At 38.0% G+C, this 26,920-nt stretch overlaps 1 protein-coding gene across 40 annotated transcripts in view; it reads right to left on the bottom strand.

Annotated features, from left to right (window-relative positions):
* The window catches only part of si:ch73-103b11.2, a 109,196-nt gene that overhangs the window by 11,157 nt on the left and 71,119 nt on the right, over positions 1 to 26,920 (bottom strand). For 11 of the 40 annotated variants that reach the window (XM_005162902.5, XM_009297658.4, XM_068217285.1 and 8 more), the window contains 12 exons: positions 25,806 to 25,895; positions 20,619 to 20,728; positions 20,249 to 20,287; positions 13,754 to 14,474; positions 12,625 to 12,741; positions 8,258 to 11,938; positions 6,986 to 7,133; positions 3,624 to 3,729; positions 2,956 to 3,115; positions 1,118 to 1,225; positions 409 to 495; positions 160 to 325 (listed from right to left, as the gene is read on the bottom strand). In XM_005162902.5, coding sequence (XP_005162959.1) covers positions 160 to 325; positions 409 to 495; positions 1,118 to 1,225; positions 2,956 to 3,115; positions 3,624 to 3,729; positions 6,986 to 7,133; positions 8,258 to 11,938; positions 12,625 to 12,741; positions 13,754 to 14,474; positions 20,249 to 20,287; positions 20,619 to 20,728; positions 25,806 to 25,895 — 5,533 coding nt within the window. The remainder of the gene's footprint in view (positions 1 to 159; positions 326 to 408; positions 496 to 1,117; positions 1,226 to 2,955; positions 3,116 to 3,623; positions 3,730 to 6,985; positions 7,134 to 8,257; positions 11,939 to 12,624; positions 12,742 to 13,753; positions 14,475 to 20,248; positions 20,288 to 20,618; positions 20,729 to 25,805; positions 25,896 to 26,920) is intronic. The other 29 variants (XM_073941147.1, XM_073941148.1, XM_073941149.1 and 26 more) reach the window with 3 other exon arrangements.

The following is a 26,920-nucleotide window of genomic DNA, read 5'->3' as shown; positions in this document are numbered from 1 at the left end:
ATATATATATATATATATATATATATATATATATATATATATATATATATATATATATATATAAATAAATTAATAATTTTAACTTCAACTGTATATTCTTGCAAGAGTCATACATTTTTTTTCTTTCCCTTTCAATCATTTATATTTGGCATCTCTCACCGTATCCAGCCGTAACACCGCTTCCCTCAGCGTCTAGTTCCCCAAGAGCTTCTGTAGCAGCCAAAAGTTTCTCCCTCAGCTTGTTAATGTCACAGTCAGCTTTAGCTTTCACAATGCTCAGCTCGGTGTAAATGTCCTTGTATTTATCTGAAGCATACTTCTTATCCTGCAACACGTGAAGGACACACATGAGAACTGCTAAATGCGTTAATGTGTGTGTGTGTGTGTGTGTGTGTGTGTGTGTATTACTCGAAGTGCCGACTGCAGCTCGTCCTTCAGAGAGTTTATTTCTTGTTTGAGGTACTGGATCTCGGACTCCTTCACTCGTAGCAAAACCTGTGTGAATAAAGCAGCGTTTCCATCCAATGAGTCAAAGAGAACAAAATCGTCACTTCCTGATTACTGGCGCCAGATATAAGAAGTAAAAATCAATGCAGTTGATGAAGTAGGAGAAGCTGCATGAATGATTTCTTGATTTAATAAATGACTTGTGCCTCAGAGGACAACGCCGACATGCGTGATGGCGTTTGAAGACACAAAGCACAGATGCTCTTGACTATTCTGGAGGTCACTAATAATATAATAACACTAATACTAAAATGGTTAAGGCCTTTTAGAATGACCAAAACAACATTTCAGATGTTTTACAGTGTGCTCAGTCTGCTGGTTGTTCATTCACATACATTATTATCATCACATGATCTTTCCTAACAAAATCACATGACCTTTTTCAATTCACATACTAGAATATGCTCAGTAAAAGTGTTCCCATTATAGTCTATGTGCATTTCTTACCAAAAAATAAAAGTTTCTCCTATTGACTTATGCGCATTTTAAAAATGTATGATCATCTTGGCGTTTCCATCAAATCCAAAGTGTGAAAAAAGATGGATTGAAATATTAATAAGACGTTGTGCATGACACCTTTAATTAATGGTGATAATTACAGAGACTGTACCTCCAGCTCATAGATGTCTTTGCCTTGCGTCAGAGAAGAGGTGTTTTTTTCTCCGCTGATGCAGGAGTGCATTCTGGTGATCTCCTCATTCAGACGATGGTTTAGTTCCTGTAACACACAGAAAGGATTGTTAAAATTGTGTTGGGGAATTTGATGCACGTTTGATACACCATGTTTACGGTAAAACGTTATGTATCTCCTTCTGAAATAGTTTTATTCCTATTTATAATGTTGTTATGTATGGAATATGGCTCTGATCATTTTTACAGAGGTGTTAGCTTATATATAATTTAGATGAGGTTATTCCTAAAAACACAATGGGATGTGTTTCTTTTCTGGCTTTGGACTATTTTCAGATTTGCAGAGTGATAATAAAAGATTTACATATTCACTCTGTTAAAGCACTGGACTCTAAAAAGTCAACAAAATGAAAGCTGGCTTCACACAATGTTCAAGTTTCTGTTCTGGCAATGTATAAAACTGCATACTGGCCTTTGTGTGCAGATGAATATCACTATGGTGTACAGCAACTTGTCAAGCTATACAATAACAAATAAAAATAATAATAAAAAAATAAATATACAAATAAAGTACATTAATATATTATTAATATTGAGAAATAAATAAATAAAAATAAAATAAATGAATAAACAAGCAAACAAACAAAAAGGATATTAATTGTTATCAAGCCAAAAGATAAATTAAGATCCTTCTCATTTTAACGGCATGATCTACATTTATACAGCTGTATTTGCTGTATATTGCAGTCTATGTTTATATTTATTTTTTATTTAAATTATATTTAATAATTTATTTATCTTTAGAAATTTATTACTGTTAAAAAATATTTTACATGTTGTGTCAAATATGTACTCCTACAGAAATGTTTGCAATTCTTAACGTCATAATGAGAGGAAGAATAGTGACACCTACTCAAACTTTACAAAAAAAATTTGATAGTTAAATATTATATAAATAAATTGTATTAATATAATGTTAATATAAAGAACAAACAAACAAACAAACAAACAAACAAAACAAATAAACAAATGTTAATTGCATCAGGCCAAACGATAAATTAAGATCCTTCTCATTTTAACGGTATGATCTACATTTTTACAGCTGAATTCGCTGTATGTTGCAGCCTATGTTTTTTATTTGATTTGATTTAAATTATATTTATTAATTTATTTATCTTTAGATATTTATTACTTTTTAAAAATATTTGATATGTTGTGTCAAATATGTACTCCTACAGAGATGTTTGCAATTCTTAACATCATCAGGAGCGGAAGAATAGTTTCACCTCCTCAAACTTTACAAAAAAAAATTAATAGTTAAATTTTATAGAAATAAATTTTATTAATAAACAACAAACAAACAAATAAATAAATAAATGTTAATTGCACCAGGCCAAAAGAAAAATTAAGATCCTTCTCATTTTACCGACATGATCTACATTTGTACAGCTGTATTTGCTGTATGTTGCAGCCTATGTTTTTTATTTTATTTGATTTAAATTATATTTATTAATTTATTCATCTTTAGATATTTATTATTTTTAAAAAATATTTTGTGTGTCGTGTCAAATATGTACTCCTACAAAAATGTTTGCAATTCTTAACGTCATCAGAAGGGAAAGAATAGTGACACCTACTTAAACTTTACATTAAAAATTAGAGAGTTAAATTTTATAATATAATATTAATATACAGAGAACAAACAAACAAAACAAGTAAATAAATGTGAATTGTCATCAGGCCAAAAGATAAACATGCTTCTCATTTTAACGGCATGATTTAATTTGGGAAAACTCTTTTTGCAATGTTCTGGATGACCTGGTTGTGTATATGCAGTTTCTGGTTCTCTCGCTGACACTGTCCCAGCGCCTGTCTCTCAGCTTCCAGCGCTTGAGCCAAATGTGCGTTTTCCAGACACTTCTGAGAATACTGCTCAGACAAAACCTCCAGCTCCCGATGGATAGACTGCAACTCCTCTCTACACGGACACAATGTAAACACACAGGTTAATCGCTTGCCTAAATACATCCATGAATAAATGTAAATCCTACAAGTGACAACAACAATCCAAAAAGAGTTATTTGAGATGGTAATGTTTGCTGTGGGCAGCACGATGGCTCAAGTGGTTAGCACTGTCGCCTTACAGCAAGATAGTCACTGGTTCGAGCCACAGCTAGGTCATTTGGCATTTCTGTGTGGAGTTTGCATGTTCTCCTCGTGTTGGCGTGGGTTTCCTCCGGGTGCTCCGGTTTCCCCCACAGTCCAAACACATGCGCTATAGGGGAACTGAATAAACTAAATAGTCCAAAGTGTATGAGTGTGTGTGTGAAAGAGAGTGTATGAGTGTTTCCCAGTACTGGGTTGCAGGTGGAAGGGCATCCGCTGTGGAAAACATGCTGGAATAGTTGGCAGTTCATTCCGCCGTGGTGAACCCTGATAAATAAGGTGGTGCGCAGAAGGAAATGAATGAATGTTTGTTGCCTTACTCATACTGTCTGTGCAGCTCCTGAATATCTGCGCTCACACCGCTCATCTGCGACCGCTGCGTTTTCTCCAGTTCCTCACGATGAGCATTTTTCATGGCCTCAATTGCTGCACACAAACATAAAAACAAAACGACAACACTTCAGTAGAGTTCTACTATATCAAAACTACATTATGTCCATTTATGTGATGACCATAGGGACAATGGAGCGTTTCAAAGTCAGGTCGATCAGCTGGTTTGTCTAGAAGCTGACATACAAGATAGCTGATGAATCTAGGCTTTACAGTGCTCCAGTGTCCCTGTAGATGTGTTTACACTCAGTGTAAGACGTGACATATCACAAATATTTTGATATCTTTGACAATTCAAACATGAGCCAAAAACAGAGATAATCGGCTCCACAACCCAGCAGGTGGGAATGCGGGAAAGAACCAGCTCCCCTCCATTTTGAAATCAGGGTATGCATCTTTTAATCTTGGATTAATCTTTGAGAAATTGATGTTTTGTATTGATCGTTTATGAATTGACAGAATGAATTGGCATAATACACTTTTACCTGACTAATAAATTGTTATGTTTTGAATTGTTTAAACAGAGTTCATGTTATTATCTCTAGAAGATTACGTTAAGTCCACAACACCACAAGCACCTGTACAGGTTAGTAGTTACGGACTAAAACACGGTAGACGGAGCAGAGTGGCACGCTATACGATGTCTTAAGAGATCCGACTAACATATTGGCATTAATTCATGTATACTTAAGACTGTAAAAGGTTATCTAAGGGGATAGACCTTCATCTTAGGTTTTACGTATAATACTATTTGGATAGTATAGTGATTACTCAAAGTTACTAATAGTTTAAGTACGACTGGTCTGCTTAATTCTATAGTAATGATCATTATATGACTAAATAGCTCTGTTTGATTTAGGAGGTAGCAGATCTATGGGGACCGCATAAAAATATCCTAATCTGAGTAAGTAGGGTTCTGCCTTTTTAGGATAGCGGTCAATCGCCACTGTTTAGTGACCAAGACTGACATGCTTGTGCTTAAGAAATTGTACACTCTGCTGGTACAAGACTCAGGATGTTCTAGGAATCCGAATGAACGGGAATAACATACAATAATGAATCTAAGAGAATATTCAATCATAATCTAAAATAATATCAAAAGAAACTAAATAATCTTATCAATGTTTTATAAATGGAGTCAGATAAAACGAGGATGAATATATTAATATTCTAAACCATCACATACTAAAATTGGAGTCAGATATGAGTAACATTTAAAGTAAATCCACATTGTGCACTGGAAAGAACGAACATGCCATGAACCTTCATCCACCAGTAGACACTAAGGGTGTCACGATCTTCCAAATCCTCGATTCGATTACATTTTCGATTCTGAAGGCACGATTCGATTTGATTTTTGATTATGAATAATTAATTAATTAATGACCACTTAATTATTTGTAGCCTACCGTTTAAACTACCTGACCTGCATGGTCTTTGTTTTACCCATAATCAAATCATACAGTAAATGAATAAAGGCAAGATACACACATAATTACCACCTGTCAATCACTTTTTCTGCGGGACTCGTGAATAGGCAGTGATCTGCGTCCTTATAATGGCGTTGGTAAAAAAGACGCACAGCCAACAGGAACCAGCCAACAGTATCTGAGGTGTTCGCTAAAATGACTAAGTACAAGTGAGTGAAAGATTGAAGCAGTCTACTGATCCTCTGACTGCCTGAACCCACTGTCTCGAGCCCATGGCTGTGTGTGTGCGTCTGTGTGTGTGTGTGTGTCAGAGGTCGAGAGGAAGGAGGGCTGCTCAGAAATGCTACACGCTACTGTGGATGTCAAATCGTTGTGGTTCTAAAATGCCATTTAAAAACAAAGACAGTGTAAACAGGGCCTGAGTGTGTACTTTTCGCGAGCGGATTTGCAACGGGGGCGGGCGGAGGATCGCGATGCCGGTGTTGTCTATCGGACGAACCCTAATACGTACATAGCAGAGCTTGCAAAACTGTGTTTTTTTTGTCGACAACACGAACGTTGTCAACATAACTCACTGGAAATAAAAAATGCTTACACACCGGCGACTTCATTGAAAGAGGAGAGGGTTTAAGCTCTGTCGATGGGTCTCCTGCTTCTGCAGTTCAACAAGCACTTCAACAAGCATGTTTTTTCCCGCTTGGCAAGCCAAGCTGACGTGACATGGGGGCGTGGCAGCATCGACGATTCTATTTTTTGATTCGATAATCGAAATTGAGCATAAATTTTGATCGATTGACACCCCTAGTAGACACCGTCATTGGACTATCTGGCTGGACCCTACACTCAGTAAACAGCAGTGAGTTAGGTAAACTGATAACCTTAACGGCCAATCACAGTAATTTCTGTTGAACACAAAGGCAATTCACCACCGTTTAAGAACGCATTTAACAACGCTCAAATGTTGGCAGGAAATGGATGTTTTTAAAACTTCAGCATCGATAAGTACCGAATTCCAGCATCCAGCATCATAACTGAAGGCTAAAATGCATTTAGCCTGATAAAAACATTGCTGCTTCTACTCCACCTGACCATGACAACAGAAAGTGGTGGTCTGTGGCATAATAAAAGCTCTGCTGTTTTTGTGCCACATCAGACTTGTCTCTTATCAGCAGTTACTTCAGCATTTCTCTCATGTTGCTTCCATGATAATAATGGTGTTGAAAACTTGTAGGATGTAATGTATATAAACTTTCATGACTCCAAAATCAACGTGCCATCAAAATATGCCTTGTTGTGATGTGAATGCACACCCATTAGAAGCAGAAGCTATATACCTTGCTTTTAATCTGTTATTTACAAAATATGCAGTCAAGGCGAGGCAGTGGCGCAGTAGGTAGTGCTGTCGCCTCACAGCAAGAAGGTCGCTGGTTCGAAACTTGGCTCAGTTGGCATTTCTGTGTGGAGTTTGCATGTTCTCCCTGCGTTCGCGTGGGTTTCCTCCGGGTGCTCCGGATTCCCCCACAGTCCAAAGACATGCGGTACAGGTGAATTGGGTAGGCTAAATTGTCCGTAGTGTATGAGTGTGTGTGAATGTGTGTGTGGATGATTCCCAGAAATGGGTTGCGGCTGGAAGGGCATCCGCTGCGTAAAAACTTGCTGGATAAATTGATGGTTAATTCCGCTGTGGCGACCCCGGATTAATAAAGGGACTAAGCTGACAAAAAAAATGAATGAATGAATGAATATGCAGTCAAATTAAATGTCAGGCAGCTAGAAATAATGCAGGAAGAATTAAATAATAATTATTGTAAATCACAGTCAGATGTCAACAACCAAAAAACCTATCTACGATGATTCTTTACCAGCAATAGTGGCGTTTGTTTCCTCCTCCAGCAGTCTTTCCTTCTCCTCTAGAAGTTTCTGGATCTCCCGCTGATGCTGCCTCTGGATGTCTTCAATCACTTTCTGATGCGTCTCCTCCATGGCGGCAAATCCACGCTCGCATGTGGCCTATGATCCGCATTAAACAATTACAAAAACGATTACAAACAAAATTAAACACAATGTCTATCTTAGCAGGCTCTCTACTAGGGCTGGGTATCTTCATTGGAGTCCTATGATTTGGTTTGGATTCATAATGATGTTTGATTCAGATTCAATTCAGTGACTAATTTAGGAATTAGGAACACAGGTTAAAATGCAGTAAAGGTATATGCATATAAAAAAAATGCATTAACCCTTTTATTGGGTGAAAAAGCATACAAAGTATACTAACTTGACATTGATTATGATATCAGTTACAAGTTTAAATTGATAAGTCGTACAGTCTTGGAATAACCCCCAGTCAACTCCAGGGTTTTTCCAACGAGTATGTCAATGAGTGCCATATAAAGGGTTAAAGGTTCCACACAAAAAGTCTACTGTACATATTTAGCTTTTTAATATTCTGTTCATGCATTTACTAAAATGACATAAAGCGAATGACTGATCTTGGGATTATATTCATCTAATGTCATTCATTAAAAACGATCAGAAAACCAATGGTTACCCAGCCCTCCTCTCAAACAATCTTAAGCCAACTAAGCTGTTCACATACTTATGGAACAAAAGTGACAAAAAGAATGATTAAAATGACCTTTTTTTGTCATTTAAACATTCGCTTGTAATGACAGATGACAGCGTAAAGGAGTGGAAGGAAAGCAGAGTGATTAATAGCGATTAACTAAAGCAAATGCATGCACTCACACATTAAAGCACAAAAGACTACAATGCTAAGACTATAAAAACACAAGGTGCTTTGAACAGGGGAATCCTCAGTGAAAGTAATTTGTGGTAAAGTAGGTGCACTATTTTGTGTGATTCCAAGTGCTGCTAATGGGCACTACAGTGCAGGAAATATAGGAAAGCATTATGGTCATGAGGCTACAGGATTGCAGTGGCACTCTTTTTATCCAGTTGACATATACAATTTATAATGGTCCAGGTTAGTAAATCATTTTGAATACTTGTTTAAACAAATGCAATAAACCCACTGCAACCCAAACTAACAGCAACAAGCTATTGAGGGTGCTACAAAGATGGGGCAATGGAGGTAAATGGGTGTGACGCTAAATCTGAAAAATCAAAAGTAAAACCTTGAGACTGTCCAAGTCTCGCTGGTACTTTTCCCTCAGGCTGGTCAGATCTCCATCCAGTGGTTTCTGTTCTAGCTCCTCTCTCATGTTGCTCAACTGCATTTCCAGCTCCCGGACTCGGAGCAGGGACTCCTTGCATGTTACCGAATCAGATCCTTCGCCTTCCTCCATTGGACACGCATCGGCCTCACCTTTATTCTCCAGAAAGCAGATGGTCTGACTGTAGCTTTTCTTCAGCTTGCAGAGCTCCTCTCTATTGGCGTGCTCCAGCTCCTGGATCCTACCCTGAAATTCAAGCTGGAGTTTTTGGACTTGTTCCTTATGCTTTAGCTCTGAATCTTCCATTTCTATCAGCAGGGTCTCCAGTTTGCGTTGGCTACTGGCAGCACGGTCCATTAGTTCAAGCTCTCTGGTCATCTGCTCCTGCTCTGCCCTTCCAAATTCATCTGCATGTTTGCACTTCAGCTCTTCTTTCTCCCTATGAAATGCTTCTTCCAGCTGGGACAGGTTCTGCCGTTGCTCTTGCAGCTCTCTGAGCTTATAGGATAGCTCCCCTCGTAGCATGTCATTCTCCTCCTGCAAGGAACTGATGGTGCCTGTGAAGCTAAGATGCTCTTTCTCTAAGCAGCTCTGGTAGTGCTTTTGTATGGCAGCAACACTCTCTGCATGTTCCTGGACGAGCGCTGACATGTTGCGGCTGGTCTCCTGGCACAGGGAAAGTTCCCTTGTGTGGCCCGCTCTCAACCTGCAAGAAACATAGGCGACCTGAACTTGCATTAAAGCCTCTCGCATACAAACAGAGCTGGAGTCGCTGCGGTATGAGCTTAATTGGATTGCCTCAGCAAGTCTGGAGAGGGAATTCATTTCTCCCGTCTCGCAGATCTTCTCAATTTCCTGAGAAATATTGCGAAGAGCTTTGGCTTGCTTCTTCAGCTCAGCAATAAGATTTTCCCAGCCCATTTGGAGATGTGATTCTGATTCAGCACTGTGGGATAGCATGCCACCTGTTAAATGTCTACGAACAATCTCCGCAGCTAAACTCTGAGCTTCCTCCATCTCAATCTGCTCCATATAGGGAACAAGTTCAGGAGGGGCATCATCACCAACAAGATGATCGGTCGTACTTTGGGGGATGCTTTCAATGCATGAATGCTTTGATGCACTAACAGCATCTTTCAGAGCAAAGTCCCTTTGTTTCAAGGTCTTGTTAGCCTGAATCAAGTCCTTTTGAAGCTCATCAAATCTTTCCTGGAAATTCGTTGTTAGGTTCTGAAGTGAATATGCAAGCTCAGCACTAATGCATGCACTCTTAATGGCATCCTGTGAAAAACCACTATTCGCTAGATTTCCTGTCTCAAGTTTGTCTATCTCTGACATGAACATGGTTTCTAGCAGAAGTTTCCTTGTAAGCAAATCAGCATAGACAACTGAGAGACAGCCATCACAGCTCTTCTTGATGTTTTCAGCCTCCTTGTGAATGGAGTTCAGGGCTGCCATAATATCAGAGTTCAAGTCCTGCAAAGAGAACCCCATCTTCTCCAGAACTTCAGCCTCAAAACACAATGTTCTGGCAAACAGCTTAATACTTCCCTTCATTGACTGCACATCTGGTGCATCAAATACGTGGCACGACTCATATAATGTGTGGCCTTTCCTTAGGAATGCAGTTGCACAAACCAGCCTTTTCTCTACTTCTGCAAGTGTACAAATCAGAGATTCAGCAGAACTGGTCTCATTCTGATTACTGAGAATCTCTCTGACTCTTTCAGTGCAAGACTCTACCAGTGCCAATGCCTTCTCATATTCACCACTGTCATGTTCACTGACAGTCTTGTTTAGGTGCTTCTGGCTGGGTTCATCCATTGGCAAGTCATCACAGGTTTTAGTTGTCCAGTCCTCCATGGTAGCTCTAGTACTGAGATGTTCCTGCACCGCTGAAAGATTGGGCTGGTCCCGTATCTTATCCGTAAGGTGCCGGAGTTTCTCCTCAGTGGCTAACAGCTTGGTTTCAAGAGCATGTATGATGGAGATGAACTTTTCAGGATCTCTGCATTGCTGAAATGAATTGTCACTGACTACACTAATATCTTGAGTCAGGCTCAGGTCATGCATGTGGTCTAGACTCAGATCTTGTGTAAGATCCAAAGATGTGTTTTCTGTCTGAAACTTGTCTGCTCCCTGGGACCGGTGGTAGGTTTGGCACTGGATAGTGGAAAAGCGAATCCTCTGTCGCTTTACTAATGACATTTCAGTCTCTGAACTGCTTCTAGCAAGAAGCTGGGATGTACTTGAGGATAGGGAAACTTCATGTTCAATCTCCTTTAAACTCTCAAGCATGTCTTCCTGAGAGCGACAACGTCGCATTCTGAGATCTGCATATCCCAGTCGCAGGGCATTGAGGTGTTCCTCCAGCTCAGCGATTCGATCCTCTGCAACTACCAGTTTTGCCTGCAGCTCCTGTTCTGCTTTTCGGGACTCTACCAGTCCTGGATAGTCACGCTCCATTTTAGAAAGAAGTTCTTCTTTTTGCTGCAAGCAAAGTTCTGTTTCTTCTAAACTACTGCCTAAGGCAGCCATCTTGATGAGGGCTTCACTCAAGTCCTGCTCCTTTTGTCTGATAAGATGCTCATACATTTCCTTTGTCTGCCTCACTTCCTCTTCTTTCTCTTGTAGCACATGACTTATCCTAGCAAATTCCTCAGATACATGCTCATATGAGGTCTCAAGGGAGTGAAAGTCTGTTTCCACCGTTGTTAAACATGCCTGTTGCTTTCCAACCTCTCTGTCAGCCTCTGCAATCTGATTGAGGAGTTCCTGACAGCGGCAAGTAAGCTGGTCACGTTCCTCCTCCAGCCTTCTCACACTTTCTCGCAGCATTTCCACCATATCAGTCTGTGTCTCCAACTCCTGCTGAAGACGATGCACTTGCTCCCTCAATCCCACAGTTTCCATCCCACTGCTGCCCCTCAGCAGTGCCTCCACCTGTTCTTGAGCCTCCTGCAATTGCTCTTCTATTTCTTGTCTCCTTTCTTCAGATTCTGCCAACCTTCGAGTCAGCCCTTGTCGTTCCCGCTCATGTTTCTCCTCCAGACTCCGGTGCTCTTTTCTCTCCCTTTCCTCCCTCATAGTCTGAGACTCCTCCATGGAAATCAGACGCCCTGTAGCCTCAGCGAGTCTCTCCTGTAACCTCTGCATCTCTCTGTGCTGGTCCCTTTGTAAAGCTTGCTGCTGCTCCAGCTGCCTCAGCTCTTGATTCTTCTCAAGCAAACTGGCCTCCACTTGCCGAAGACGTTCTTCACTATCTTGTAGCTGGGACCGTAATGTTGTCTCATTTCGTGTCCATTCTTCCTCACGCTCTTGACAACGAACGCGTTCAATTTTCAGATCACTGCGCATTCGTGCTACAGCCTGCTCACTCACTACAATCTCTGCCATGGCAGCCGTTAGCTTTTCTTCCAAGGCCTCGATTTCAGCCTCATGGTGCCCTATTATATCTTTTGCTTCACTGTAGCTACGACGCAAGCTGCTAACTTGATGTTTGGCCTTATCTTGCTTCCGCCGCTGAGACTCCAGCTCAGACTTTAGATCCTGGTTTAGTTTGCTTAGGCGCTGCCATGGTGCTTTATGAACCGTGGTAGACACGGGAGCATCAGATGAAGGCTTTGCTATAGTCGAGTCATTCTTTAAGAGATTAAAAGGGAAAATGAAATTAGTAAAAGGAAGTCTTCTTTTTTTATGGCCACATATCATTCACGATGTATAACATCTTCTGGGCTGTGAATGTTTCTGAAGTTACATACTTACTCAAGCTTTCCACTGTGCTTTTCTAAGATGACATCAAAGATGGAGAAATGGTGCTCAAAAATGAGGGGAAACGTGAACAACACAATTTAAAAGAAAATGAGTGCTCTAAAGAAACTATAAAAATGCAACCATGAAATGCAACCTTGTGTTAACGGACGATACAATAGACATTGTTCAAAAAGATGGAAAAAAGGAGAAAAAGATTGAGTAACACTAGACCACATTATAACGAAGAGACTAAAGGAAAATGAAAAGCACAATGCGAGCCATAGGAATCACCATGCAAAGAAATGAGGACAACAGATAAAAAGAACAAGACACAGAAAAGCACAGTGGAAAGCTGGTCAAACGTTCACATTTGTTATATTTAGCAAACCTGTGGTTTGGTTACAAGAATTTTAACCAAAACCCAATCAGAGCCCAGGAAAAGAAAGACATCGCAGATCAGTTAGTACCACACATGCTGAGAGTTTCATTAGCACCCCAAATTATTTTAAAAAAGCAAGAGTTATTATTACAATATTAATTACAGAATTTGCTTAGGTTTAGTTCTGTTTGAGTACCTGAAGTACATATCCTTCCCGTGCATTCTGCTCTCTCCCGCGTGCATCCTGAAGTTGGTCTTGTAAGATGCTGTTCTGCTCCTGGAGTCTGGCCAACTCCTTTTGTGCCTGACCCAACTGAGACATCAGAAAACATGAGAGGAATGAAATAAGCAGTCCCTCCAGGATTGCGTTTTCACAAATTTTGTGGTAAATTTTGCAGCATCTGTTTTATTGTTTTGCTATAAAAACATGAACAAATTTTACACATCTTAATAATTATTTTTTTGAACTTGATAACCACTGATCTTTGCAATTAATATTAAGAAAACACTGGGTAATTAGAGTTTAACCCTAATGCTTGCGGTCACGTATTTTAAAATGAATCAATTGTTAGAAATAAATGCTCGTCTGTTGTATGACAGCTATTTAAACATGATGGAAAGATGTAGGGTGTGCATGCTTACGTGTGTGTATATTTGTCTGTTTGCTCATGCACGAGTCAAACAGAGATATATATATATATATATATATATATATATATATATATATATATATATATATATATATATATATATATATATATATATATATATATATATGCATGTATGTATATACACACACACACACATATATAAAAAATATACATATATATAACTATAAATACTGTATACATAGAGGGAGAGAGAGAGAGAGAGAGAGAGAGAGAGAGAGAGAGAGAGAGAGAGAGAGAGAGAGAGAGAGAGAGAGAGAGAGAGAGAGAATGTATGCTTTGGACACAGTTGCATATATTCAATATATAGGGCATATATTCTATATTCAATATATATATATATATATATATATATATATATACATACATACATACATACACACACACACACACACACATATATATATATATATACACACACACACACACACACACACATATATATATATATATATATATACATATGAGAGAGAGAGAGAGAGAGAGAGAGAGAGAGAGAGAGAGAGAAAGAGAGAGAGAATGTATGCTTGGGACAGAGTTGCATATATTCAATATATATACGCTGATAAACTCATGTGGTGAATCCTGGAGGAAAAAGATGTCAGCTTTTAAAGTCAGCTACATTGCTACAAGAAATAAACACAGATGTTTCTTTACCTCTTTTTCCAATTTGCTGGTCTTCTCTTGCGGAGAGGCTCTTTCTCCAACAGACACATTTGATACGTTAGGTGAGCCACCAGCGATCGGTACCTGCTTTTCCTCCCTGAGGGGCGTCGTTTCCACCTGATGCCACCTCTGTTCAATTTCCACTTGGACATCAGAGTTTTTGCGGATCACTCCATGACCATCGACCTCCTGCACTTCTCTGGACTGGTTCAAATCTATTCCTGCCGGTTCCTGTGGCACATTATGAGGGTTTGACGGGGTCTCTGGACCGGTCATTGTTGTAGGTACAGTCTGATGGTGCGGTACATACTCCTGCACCACTTGTTCTTCTTCTTCATTATGCTGTGGCAACTTTTCAGTATGGCTGATGATCGTGATGGAGGAAGACGTCTGATGAGAAGAAGAGCTAGAGATGGGAGAGGAAGCGATGGATGATGGAGAAGATGAGATAATGACTGAAGTATCTGCTCTCTTTAGTGAGGGTTGTCCACTTTCGTTTTCTTGTCCTGGTCGAAATTCTGACCAGTCGAAGGTTTTGGACCGGCCCTCACGCTTGTGGCCTCTGCTTTTACGCTGATCTGGAGGAGGTGCGGAGTCGGTGATGTCCTCATGTGGCCTTTTTGGCTCAACTATCGAGCTGTTGGAGAGCTGTGATGGCGGTTGGATGAAGCTCTGCTCCACATTTGATCTGGTTCGTTCATCCGGAAGGGAACTAAAAGGAAAAACAAGATTCTCTATCACTATTTGAATTAGGGCTGCATGATATTGGGAAACAACTGACTGTAATATTTAGTTTTTCTGCAATATATATTGCAATATTAATATTTTTACAAGACTATAAGGACAGAAGTTAGAACCTTGCATTGATTAGGATAATTTGTTGAGAGGGCATCTGCATAAAACTTACAGAATTAAATAAGATATCTATAAAGCACAAATAAATAGCACTTTAGGGTTTTCGGTGGAGTCTAACAGTATGGACGTACAGAAATTCAGTGTAACAGAGGCCAGCTAGCAAAGTGCTATGCAGGAAAACCTCAATTCTCTGACCTTAAAGGTGCTCTAGCAACAGATGCTCGAGTCCATGGTCTTAAGCCTACTTGTTAGAGCAACCGACTCCCATTTGACTCCCGGTTTAATCCTAGCTCAGAACAGGATGGTTGCAGTAGAACCGGTGGGTTACACGTGGGGGCTCGTCCAGAATGGGAGTGAGGTTAAAGGGGGTGGAGTGTAAAAGAGGCCAGGTAGTGAAGTGCTATGCAGGTAAACCTCACTTCTCTGACCTAAAAAGGTTCTCTAGTGAAAGACGCAAGAGGCCATGGTCTTTAGCCTCCTTGTTAAAGCAACCGATTCCCATACAACGAATTGCCGGATCGATCCCAGCTTAAAACAGGATGGGTGCAGTAAGACCGGTGGGTTACATCTAGGGGTGTCAAAATGAATTGTTTCTTCGGTGCACCGCGATGCAGACGCGGACAATTCGGTACCGGTTCAGTAATAATCATAACTGGTTATTATGTACTGACGCCATTTATCTCCTATGCGCTCTGTCGCGAGGGAGGGGAGCGACGGTATTTACAACACTCAGCCAACTCAGGGCCGGCCCGTGGCATAGGCACCATAGGCAATTGCTAAGGGCGCTGTATATCCAGGGGGGCGCCAGAAATGAGCGCGGTTCAGTTGGTTTTGTTTTCGATTTTCCTGACACACATTAAATTATAGATGGCAATAACTCAAAAACCTCTTACCCTAAAAAGATCTAAAGTGTGTTTCGTACAAAAAGACAAAGCTGGTTATGTTTCACAGCTGTCTTTCTTTTTTTTCACTCGAAATTACGAGCACTGCTCCGTTTGAGCCCTCGCAATATGTGTTTAGCCGAGAGAGCTCGCGCTGAGAGGAGCTCTCAGTAAGGGACCGTCGGAAAAGTGCTTCTTTTTTTCGTTTTTCTGCTCCGCTCTGCGCAAGCTCTCCCTGTTGCGAGGGCTTAAGTGGGTGTGTGTGTTTGTTTGTTTGTTTGGTGCTGTCTATGCTTGTGTATGTGTTTGAATGAGTGACAGCTTGTTATAGCCTCCCCCCTAAAATATAACACTGTATATGGAAAGCATCGTCAATGCACCGTGATGCACCGAGATATCGAGTTCAACCGAATCGAAGGCATGATAATCGTAACCAAACCGAACCATGAGACCAGTATACAGTAGGTTCACACCTCTAGTTACATAGATAGTCAAATGTAAAATAACATGGTATAGTCTTCATCCTATACATAATTAATCCCAATTAATCTTTGTGAAAGTTGCAAACTTGATAATTTCTTGCGACCAAATGATTTAAATCCACTTGAAACTGCTTGACATCCTGCGATCTGACTATTGTAGACCCCTACACCATGCAATATCGATGCTGAAATTATTTATTGTGGAGCCCGAATTTGAAATATTAATGCTCATAGTTAAAGGGTTACTTTATCCAAAAATGAAGACTTTTTTTGTATCCAAATGGTTTAAACCAGGGGTGTCCAAACTCAGTCCTGGAGGGCCGGTGTCCTGGAGAGTTTAGCCCAAACCCTAATCAAACATGCCTGAACCAGCTAATCAAGCTCTTGCTAGATATACTAGAAGCGTCCTGGCAGGTGAGTTGAAACAAGTTGGAGCTAAACTCAGCAGGACACCGGCCCTCCAGGACCAAGTTTGGACACCCCTGGTTTAAATCCAAACAATGAAAACATAATAAAAAATAAATAAATCATCTAAAAGAGTTGTGTGTAGTAACAATGAAATGACACAAGGAGAAAGAGCTGAACTACTAAAATACGTCTGATACTCTATATAAAAGGCTTTGTTTAAGACGCCTCTCATATGGAGAATGAAGCCTCATACATTGCTCAGGTGCGAGTTTCTCACAGACTTCAACAGAGTGTCAAAATCTGGATGGTTCTGTGGCTCTCGTCTATCAAATCTGAGCTATATTTTGTATCTTCTATTGGATTCAAGTCAGGTGATTGGCTGGGCCATTCTTAAGCTTGATTTTCTTTCTCTGAAAGCATCTGAGAGCGTCCTTAGCTGTGTTTTGGATCATTGTCTGGCTGAAATGTCCACGCTGGGTTCGTCTTCATACTCTTGCTAATGCAGATGTTGGACTGAAGCAGATGATATTCATTGACACTGATGAAGGGCTGAGGGTTACTGAAGAACAACTAAAAGATTTCAGCTGCTGCTGTCTGAGCTTTCACTGCCTTTTTACACCTTCCTTCATGTGTTCAATACTTTTTCCCTGCGTCATTTCATTTTATTACACACAACTTCATTTGTAAACTAATTAGTCTTGTTTTCTTTGCATATATTAAATTTTTTAGTTGTTAATAGCATCGGGTGAAAATTTCAAGTCAACCGCAGCTTTAGAAATAGGCTTCCAGAGAAAAATGGTGACGTGTTCAATACTTCTTTCCGCCACTGTAGTTGTAAACATAATAGTACCACTCTTAAAATGTGTTATGAATCACATGCACACAGTGTTAAAGCAGAGGGATGCACTACAGCTGTCTAACAACCCACACTCAAAGCACTGAAGACAGGATGACTTGATTAATGGTTAGTAGGGTGAGGAAAAGCATCTGGTCACTCCACGGCATTCAACCGCTGTCAAACATGTCGGTAAACACTGATGTGTGTCTGAGCCGCTCGGGGCTTTTCTAAAAATGGCCACTGATGCAATGCAATTCTTTCATCATATTTAAAGATGTAGCATCATTACAAAAAGATGGAGACCCTGACAGGGTGCAAACGTCAAATTAAAAGCCGAACATGACCACATTTAATTCTGCTTTCTAGCATCTACATGTGACTTCAAGTGTCAAATGTAGGGAATGGATCATATTTATAAATCGCTATTAATTATAAATGTTACTTATGATTATTTTAAAAGTGTTTTCAAGTCGTCTGTCCACAATGAACTTATTTGATTTGTCCTAGTACACACTGTACAAGCTGACAAAATGTCCTTTCAGGCAGGCAGAACTTCTCACACTTCATTTAATCATGTTGTGACTGGCTATCATGTGGTGTGAAACAGCTGGAATGTCAAACTAGATAAAGCGTTAAATTGCAGGCTCGTAGGCAGCCTTTTTGCCACATTTTCTGTTTAATTATGAGGTTTAAATACTGCATTTCAGTGACTTTTTAAGCACAATGTTTTGCTGGATTAGCTTGTTGGGTGGTCATTATAAACACACTTTTTGATGTGTCTAAAACATTTGCTAAACATTGAGAATAAAGAAATGTGAGAACAATACAATTTTTTTAAATACAAATGTATTACATCGGGACGACGCAGTGGTGCAGTGGGTAGCACATTCGCCTCACAGCAAGAAGGTAGCTGGGTCGCTGGTTCGATCCTCGGCTCAGTTGGCGTTTGTGTGTGGAGTTTGCATGTTCTCCCTGCGTTCGTGTGGGTTTCCTCCGGGTGCTCCGGTTTCCCCCCACAGTCCAAAGACATGCGGTGCAGGTGAATTGGGTAGGCTAAATTGTCCGTAGTGTATGAATGTGTGTGTGCATGTGTGGATGTTTCCCAGAGATGGGTTGCGGCTGGAAGGGCATCCGCTGCGTAAAAACTTGCTGGATAGGTTGGCCGTTCATTCCGCTGTGGCGACCCCAGATTGATAAAGGGACTAAGCCGACAAGAAAATGAATGAATGTATTACATCAGGGCGACGCAGTGGTGCAGTAGGTAGTGCTATTACTGCACAGCAAGAAGGTAGTTGGTTCGAGCTGGTTTCTGATCTCTTCATAATAAAACAAACGTTAAAGAGTGAAAGTGTTAAAGAGACTAAAAGTTACAGAGACTAAAAGAGAATAAAAGTGTGTGCAGCTATGGTAGATCAACATCTGTAAGGTGTGAATAATAATGATACAGTGAACATCAAACTCTGTAAACCAAAGCATACACTCCAAAGCATACACTCAATGCATTACAAAGCGGTAAGATGCATGAATAGGGTTTTTTTTTGCATCTCGTTTATATACACTATGAACATCAGCTTCGCTAATTATTCTCTTTAAGCTCTAGTTCCACCTGGGGATACTCATTTCGAGGCCCCCGGAGACTATGCAGCACCATTATTGTGATCCAAAACAAGCGACGAGATGATCCCTTGGTTTCCATAATCCTGGACCAGGCCGTATCCTGAGCAGCTGCTGTGGTGGTCTTGGTGGAGTGGGGAATATGTGACTCATTCCTGTGATGCTCCTGGGACAGACGAGTCTTCCCTGAGGTCCAGCTTCCAGCCTCCGGCACCTTGACTGCAGCTCTGAACAAGATGTTTGGCCAGAGGAGAAACAGTCGTGCCCAACTGACCCTTTTAATTCTTCACTTTCGCCAATTGTTGTTTTTTCCTCGCTGCTGTCGCCACTAGCTTGCATGGTTCGGGACCCGTAGAGCTGCACATCGATGGATTTGCTCCTCAGTGTTTGGACTCTCAGTAGTGATTATTAAACCACACTGAACTGAGCTGAACTGAACTTAAACTCTGAAAACTGGACTACACCGTTTCAATTTACTATAATATTCTCTGTGAAGCTGCTTTAAAACGATCTACATTGTAAAAGCGTTATAGAAATAAAGATGAATTGAATTGAACTGTAAACAAAACAAATTATGATTATCAAATCTGAGCTTTCAGGTAAAGGAACTAACCATCATTATTTAAATACATACTGCATCATTACAAATAGTGAAGTTGAATGACTACATTACGCCCTATGCTAAAACAACCTTTTAAATGGGGGGCTTGTAGCTGGGATGCACAAGAAAAGAAACCAAAAAGCCACTCTGGCGACATCCTTACATCCTTTTTATTTACAATCTCCTCATTCTGCTATACGGCACTCATTTTTCCATGTGTTGCTTTTCTGACCTGAAGTGGCAGGCGCGAGCACGTGGTTTCCTTCAACATTTACAATGAGCTTTGCACTCACGCTCCATTGACATCTCTTGCAACTAAGCAACCATCAAGCGCTTTCTTAGAGGACGACAAGTGTATGGAGAAAAGTATAAAGCACTGCAGTGTTTGGGTGTGTTGTGTTTGTCTGAGGTAAATTAGGCTGCCGTTATTACAAAAATGTGTATATTTTATACCAAACATGAAGCATATTGGTTAGTTCTACATGAATCTTGGTGTGCGGAAAATTTCAGATGTTTTCAACTAGGTGCACCTGGAAAATGTGTGCGAGTCACATGCGCGCATCCATTAGAAATGACAAACTTACACCCTAAGCTTATTGGCACTGCTTCCAAGGTGCTCGCTCAGCAGCCACATTTTAATAAAACTATCGCACATCATCTTGAAACTTCATACCGAATCTTTTTTTTAATCGATATTGACAATAGTGTTGTCAATAAATATCAATACCAATTGTATCGCCCAGTACTAATACATACACAAACAAACAAACAAACAAACAGGTTAGAATAAGAAGAGGAAACGCCAACCTGGGCATAAGAACTGAAAGTTTCAGAGAGACGTTTTTCCTGTGGCCGGAGGGACGGAGCAGGAAAAACACAAGGAAAAAAGTGATACAGGTGAGTATCTAGGAAAAGAGAAAAACATACTAAAACAAGAAAAAAAGAAAAGAAACAGAGGAACTTTCATGTTAAATAGACTTAGGAGAAGGCAGAAAACTTGAGAGGGAAAACGGGAAGTTGACATTTAACAAAAGAAAAGTTGATGCTTTATGTTTAAGGATGAGAATTGATGTCAAGGAATAGCATATATTCACGATTATAGCACTGACAGACAAAGTGAAAAGTGAATGTTGTTCTTATTCTTAATGAATAAAGAGAATACAATTTAAAAGCTCACCGTGTGACATCAGGAGCGACAGTGGGCCGCATGTTTTTCAGAATGGCTTGAATCCAGTTACGACGTATCCCAGAAGTCATAGCAGACAGTGTGAACGCCCCTTCTTTGCTCTGATAGGACAAAGACAATCAAAGGCTGATATAAGAATTTACATAAATCATAAAAGAAGTTTAGTTACAAATAAACTTATTTTAGCTGTCATTCATACATTCATTTTCCTTCAGCTTAGTCCCTTTATTCACCATACACACTCATTCACACACATACGGCCAACTTAGTTCATTCAATTCACCTACTGGACTGTGGGGGAAACCCACGCAAACACGGGGAGAACATGCAAACTCCACAAGGAAACGCCAACTGACCCAGCCGGGGCTCGAACCAGGGACCTTCTTGTTGAGGTGATAGTGCTAACCACTGAGCCACCGTGCCGCATATTTAGCTAATATGGTTTCTTTAATATAAAGATATATTATATATTTAGAGAAATATATTTAATATATATTATTTTCATATAAATTAAGATTACTTTCCCATATAAAGTCATATAAATATCAATATTGACTGGATACATTACTCTTGGTATTGGTTTGAGTAAAATGTCAATATTTGTGTTATTTTAGTAATGATTTCTTACTAATTTAATGTTAGAGTTTGTTATTTCCCCATCAACATTTGAAACAACAAATGGGACAGGAGAATAACAAATGTTTCCAACCAAATAGGGTTAAAACATTGGTATTGTGTCTAAAAATTAATGTAAACATATCTGAAAAGATGGCACCTTTTTGTTATTTGATGCCCCAAAAAATAAATAAATAAATAAATAAATAAAATTAAATTAAATAAATAAATAAATAAAATTATATATATATATATATATATATATATATATATATATATATATATATATATATATATATATATATATATATATATATATATATTATATATATATTAGTATATATATATATATATACTAAATATGGTAAAGGACTTTAAATAGCTTTATATATTATTTACATAGATGTATTACAATAATCCAATATACAGCAAATAAAATGAATATTTTAAAACTTTGTATAAGCAATAAACCTATTTTATTAAGTATTATTGAATGATTAATTTCAGAAAAAAATACAAAATGTATAGGCTAACAAATAGTTTTCAAATGACTTGATAATTTCACACGTCATGACAACTCACAAGAGCATGTCACAACAACACTAGTCCACAATAAACAGATCCAAAAACATATTGTCCAATCACATCCCAGAATAAAAGTGAAGCAAGAACAACAAGCGGTCAGAAAAGACAGGAAGACGAGCTTCAGACAGGAGTTTAGCATTACGTTGTGTCCAAGGCATAAAGATAGCAGGCTGCAGTTATATTTACAGTTGTTATTCATTTCTTGACACTGACGCCTCGCTGTTCGTCTGTACACAGAGACAGCCAACGCTTTCTGCTATTTCAGACATCTCCAAAATAACTTTAAAAACAGCACCGGGAATCCTACACTTACGCCACGAAGAGCACAGTATCAGGTACATATAAACAGATTTATTAATAAAACACAACTGCGTGGAAACCTAACATTTATGCATTCAAACTTTTCATTTATTGTATTAAGTCCCAAGTGCTGTGCAAAAACTTGAGTGTTTTGAGAAAACTGAGATGAATCAATTCTGAATTAAAATTATCCATGAGATTATAAAGTCTTTACCATGGGAAAATATTACACTCATGTCATTTTATTAATTTTTTGAGCCGTCTGATGAAACTTGCAAGCTTAGTTAAGTGTTTGTAAATTATAAATTATAACAAAAATGTGAGAATTTTACTGCATTCATTTTACTTTTGTTAACTTGTTTACTTTAAACATCTTTCATTAAATAAACGCTTTTTAAATTATTATATAAATAGATCATATTTTAATAAATAAATATTAAAATAGAAAAGTAAAAAAATTAAAACAAAATAAAATGAAAAAAGTAAATAAAATAAATGCATTAATTAAATTTAATTAACATTTTTAAATAAATAATTAATTAAAAATAATTATAAAATAAATAAATACATTTAAAAAATAATAAAATTTAATTTAATTAAATTAAAAAGAGAAACTACCTTAAAATTTTCTGGATATACTGGATTTATTAGGTATGGGTTTGAGCAAACCGTTTATATTTGTTTTATTCTACACATAAAGGTCTGATAACATTTCCTTCAAACCTTAAAGTAAAAATATTGTTTAATCTACAACATTTTCTTTTGCAGAAAATTACAATTTGTCAGAATAACCAATGTTCCAATACATTGTGATTAAAAACCAGGGTTTTTCTCTTTTAAAGTAAAAAGTTATTGTGTCGTCTAAAAATCTATATAAACATGCCACCTTTTTAAACTAAAATAAGACAATCAAAACTCAGAAGTAGGAATTTGACAGCATCAATTTTAAAGACTTCAGACATTTTTCATTTAATAATTAACTTTTATATATTACATATTACTCATTCATTCATTTTCTTTTTTGCTTAGTCCTTTTATTAATCAAGGGTCGCCACAGTGGAATGAACCGGCAACTTGTCCAGCATATGATTTACGCAGTGGATGCCACGCAGCGAATGCCCTTCTAGCCACAACCCAACACTGGAAAATACCCATGCACTCTTGCATATACACAACAGCCAATTTAGCTTATTCAATTCCCTGCAGCGCATGTGTTTGGACAGTGGGGAAAACCGGAGCACCTAAAGGAAACCCACCGAACACAAGGAGAACATGCAAACTCCACACAGAAATGCCAACTGACCCAGCTGGGACTCAAACCAGCAAACTTCTTGAGGCGATCGTGCTACTCCGTGACGCTTATATTGTATTGTATTATATTATATTATATTATATTATATTATATTATATTTTGTATTATATTATATTATATTATATTATATTTTGTATTATATTATATTATATTATATTTTGTATTATATTATATTATATTTAGTATTATATTATATCATATATATAATATATATTATATTATAAATAAATAAAACAAATAACAAATGTTTTAATCTTGAAATCCAGCATTAAAACACTGGTATTGTGTTGTCTAGATAATTATTGTATAGTTAATTATTGTTGTTTAAATAATACAATAATAAGCTCTCAATAATATTTTTTTTTTTTCAATTAAAACGAGAAAAAATAATTATCAGTTTACAGAATAAAACAAAAACACAACTAATCAACATCATCAACACAGAAAAACTGAGCATTTTCAAGCGATAACAAACTTTTTCATTGATGTACATAAAGATAAATATGCCCCGAACAAACATCTGACGTGCATCGCTAGACTGCATGCGTGTTATTTTGGAGGGAAGTGATGATGTCACAGTTGCTGACAGATCAGGTGACATTAGTGATGAAACAATGCTTAGCAGGGAGCAGCGTTAGGGTTACAGCTAACATCACCAGAGCTTTATTTAGGTGGGAAAACATACCGCTGCAATCCTACCAGACATATTTTGCCTAGCATCAAAACCTCGAGAGCGCAGGGACAAGCAGCGGGACGCAGTCTGCTGTATAGGTCATGGTTACTTCACTACATACCTACAATACTGTATACATGCAGGATTGTTCAAAATTTCTAATAGTTTTTTTAAAGGTCTCATGAAGCTAAAATAAAGTTAAGACACTAGTATTGTTCGTTTTTAGGATATCTATAAGCTAGCGTGCCCAAAACAGTGACAAATTTTGCGTTTAGAAGATATAAACTGATATAAACATGTAAAGCTTGTAGTTTGTTACTTCAGCCTAAATGGATCAACGGTTTTATTCACATGGCTTTATACCTCAGTTTCTCATCAACTCTTGACCAATCAAATGCTCTCAAGTATCTGACATGCCCCGCCCTCTTCAAGACACTTCTCATTTGATGCGCTTGAGCTCAACCACTCTCACTGGCAGAGCTGTGATGAAGCAAAACGCTATTGGTTGATTTTATAAAAAGGGGAGGAGATACACCCTCGCTTGTTGTCCCACCCTCCCTTCATGTTTTTGAGATTACATCAAACATAGAATACAAAAATGCACTTTAGGGGACCTTTAAAAAGGTCTTCGTTGATCAAACATGCAGTGAAATAAATTATATATTACAATGGGATACATGCACAGGGACTTTTACTTTTCAGTCAGCCAGTTCATGTGCATGCTGAAAACTGTCATGCCATTTAATGTATATCTGGTTTCTGTAAAAAAAACAATGACAGTCACTGCCTAACTGATAAACGATATAAATTGGGTCTCAGAGCAGACCAGAAGAACTGCGTTAAGTTGCACTGAGCGTCATGTCTTTAAATGATGGAAATTTTATTTACCACAGTTTTTTTAATGGAGTTTCTGCACTCCCCTGCTGTCTTTCATCTTGTTTTATGCTTGAACAACTAAATTACTGCATAAGTTTATTTAACTGATTATATTTTAATTACATTACTGTAAAAATAACCATTTGAAATTGAAAATAGTCATTAATCTTTCACCATAAGTTTATCAGTGGGTGAAAAACACTTGCCTTGCATAGAACCCAACAGGCATATCTGTATGATATCATTTTTTAGAAATAATTACTGTGATTAAAAGCTTAATTGTAAGCATAAATACTCAATGCCTCAAGGATTTAGCAGCAGTTTATTTTGTAGCAGGTTTTCTTCAAATTTGATTCATTGTTTTGCTTTCGCATTGAAAAAGGATTATTTTGCTTTCCCCATTGGCAGATCATTTTGTTTGTTTAAAGGAAAAACTAACTTCATTTTCACTTATTATTTCTGAAAACAAGACAATATTGGTTACTTGTGCAGAAAATACTCAAAGGTGCAAATCAAACATTTGTACACAATAATCCTCCTCTTCATTATGTACAAGGAAATACTTACATAATTTTGTGTGTTATTTGAGTACTTCAGTTATAATAGATTGAATTGAAAGCACTATTGATATTCGAAGCGCGTCAAAAATGTTTGCATGGTATTTTTTTTTTAAGTAGTGTTGTGGTGTTTACATTAATGAATTGTTCTGTATTTTCTTACTTCGGTGTATCTGGACTTAAAAGTCTGCAATAAACTAATGATGTAGATATATTATAGGTGTAAGGTACAACTACAACAATAAAGCAGCACCACTCACGAGGATTTGGAAGCCGTAGTTCCTCTGAACTGGGAATTCGGTCACATCATAACACAAGGACAGATCGATCTCTCCATCCAGATCAGAAGCCTGAGAACCATAAAGTACACCGTTAAACAGCCTTCATGAGTAATAGAGAGGGAAGTTCATTTACTGTCTACAGCACATTTCATACACAATTGCAATTCAAAGTGTTTTACATAAACAAGAATAAAATAAACAAAAAAAGACAATTAAATTGATTGACACACACACAAACAAAGAGAGACTCACATTCCAACAAACAGCCCCCCTTCCACCTAAAAACTCTCACCATGTACATTCTATTGTTATTGATAATATTTAAAGATTTTTATACAATCATAAGCCAAAAGATTTGATCAAAGTAAACCAATTTTTGGGGATCAGATGTCTAAACTTGCTGGAATTATTATTATTATTTTACTAATATAATAAATAAAACATAACATATGTATATTTAACATTCAAATGTGTGGATATGGCACTTTTAAAGGTGTGTAAGAAAGAAAGAAAGAAAGAAAGAAAGAAAGAAAGAAAGAAAGAAAGAAAGAAAGAAAGAAAGAAAGAAAGAAAGAAAGAAAGAAAGAAAGAAAGAAAGAAAGACAGAAAGAAAGAAAGAAAGAAAGAAAAAAAGAAAAAAGAAAGAAAGAAAGAAAGAAAAAAAGGAAGGAAGGAAGGAAGAAAGGAAGGAAGAAAAAAGGAAGGAAGGAAGAAAAAAGGAAGGAAGAAAGGAAGGAAGGAAGAAAAAAGGAAGAAAAGAAAGAAAGAAAGAAAGAAAGAAAGACAGAAAGAAGGAAAGAAAGAAAGACAGAAAGAAGGAAAGAAAGAAAGAAGGAAAGAAAGAAGAAAGGAAGGAAGGAAAGAAAGACAGAAAGAAAAAAAAGGAAGGAAGGAAGGAAAAAAGGAAGGAAGGAAGAAAAAAGGAAGGAAGGAAGGAAAGAAGGAAGGAAGAAAGGAAGGAAGAAAAAAGGAAGGAAGGAAAAAAGGAAGTAAGAAAAAAGGAAGGAAGGAAGAAAAAAGGAAGGAAGAAAAAAAGGAGGAAAGAAGAAAGGAAGAAAAGAAAGAAAGACTTTTTGACTTTTAATGCTATTTAT

Source organism: Danio rerio, chromosome 24 (genome assembly GCF_049306965.1).
Source record: "Danio rerio strain Tuebingen ecotype United States chromosome 24, GRCz12tu, whole genome shotgun sequence".
Lineage (NCBI taxonomy): Eukaryota > Metazoa > Chordata > Actinopteri > Cypriniformes > Danionidae > Danio > Danio rerio.
The sequence above is the reverse complement of the archived record's forward strand: the minus strand, read 5'-3'. Positions and strand labels throughout refer to the sequence as shown.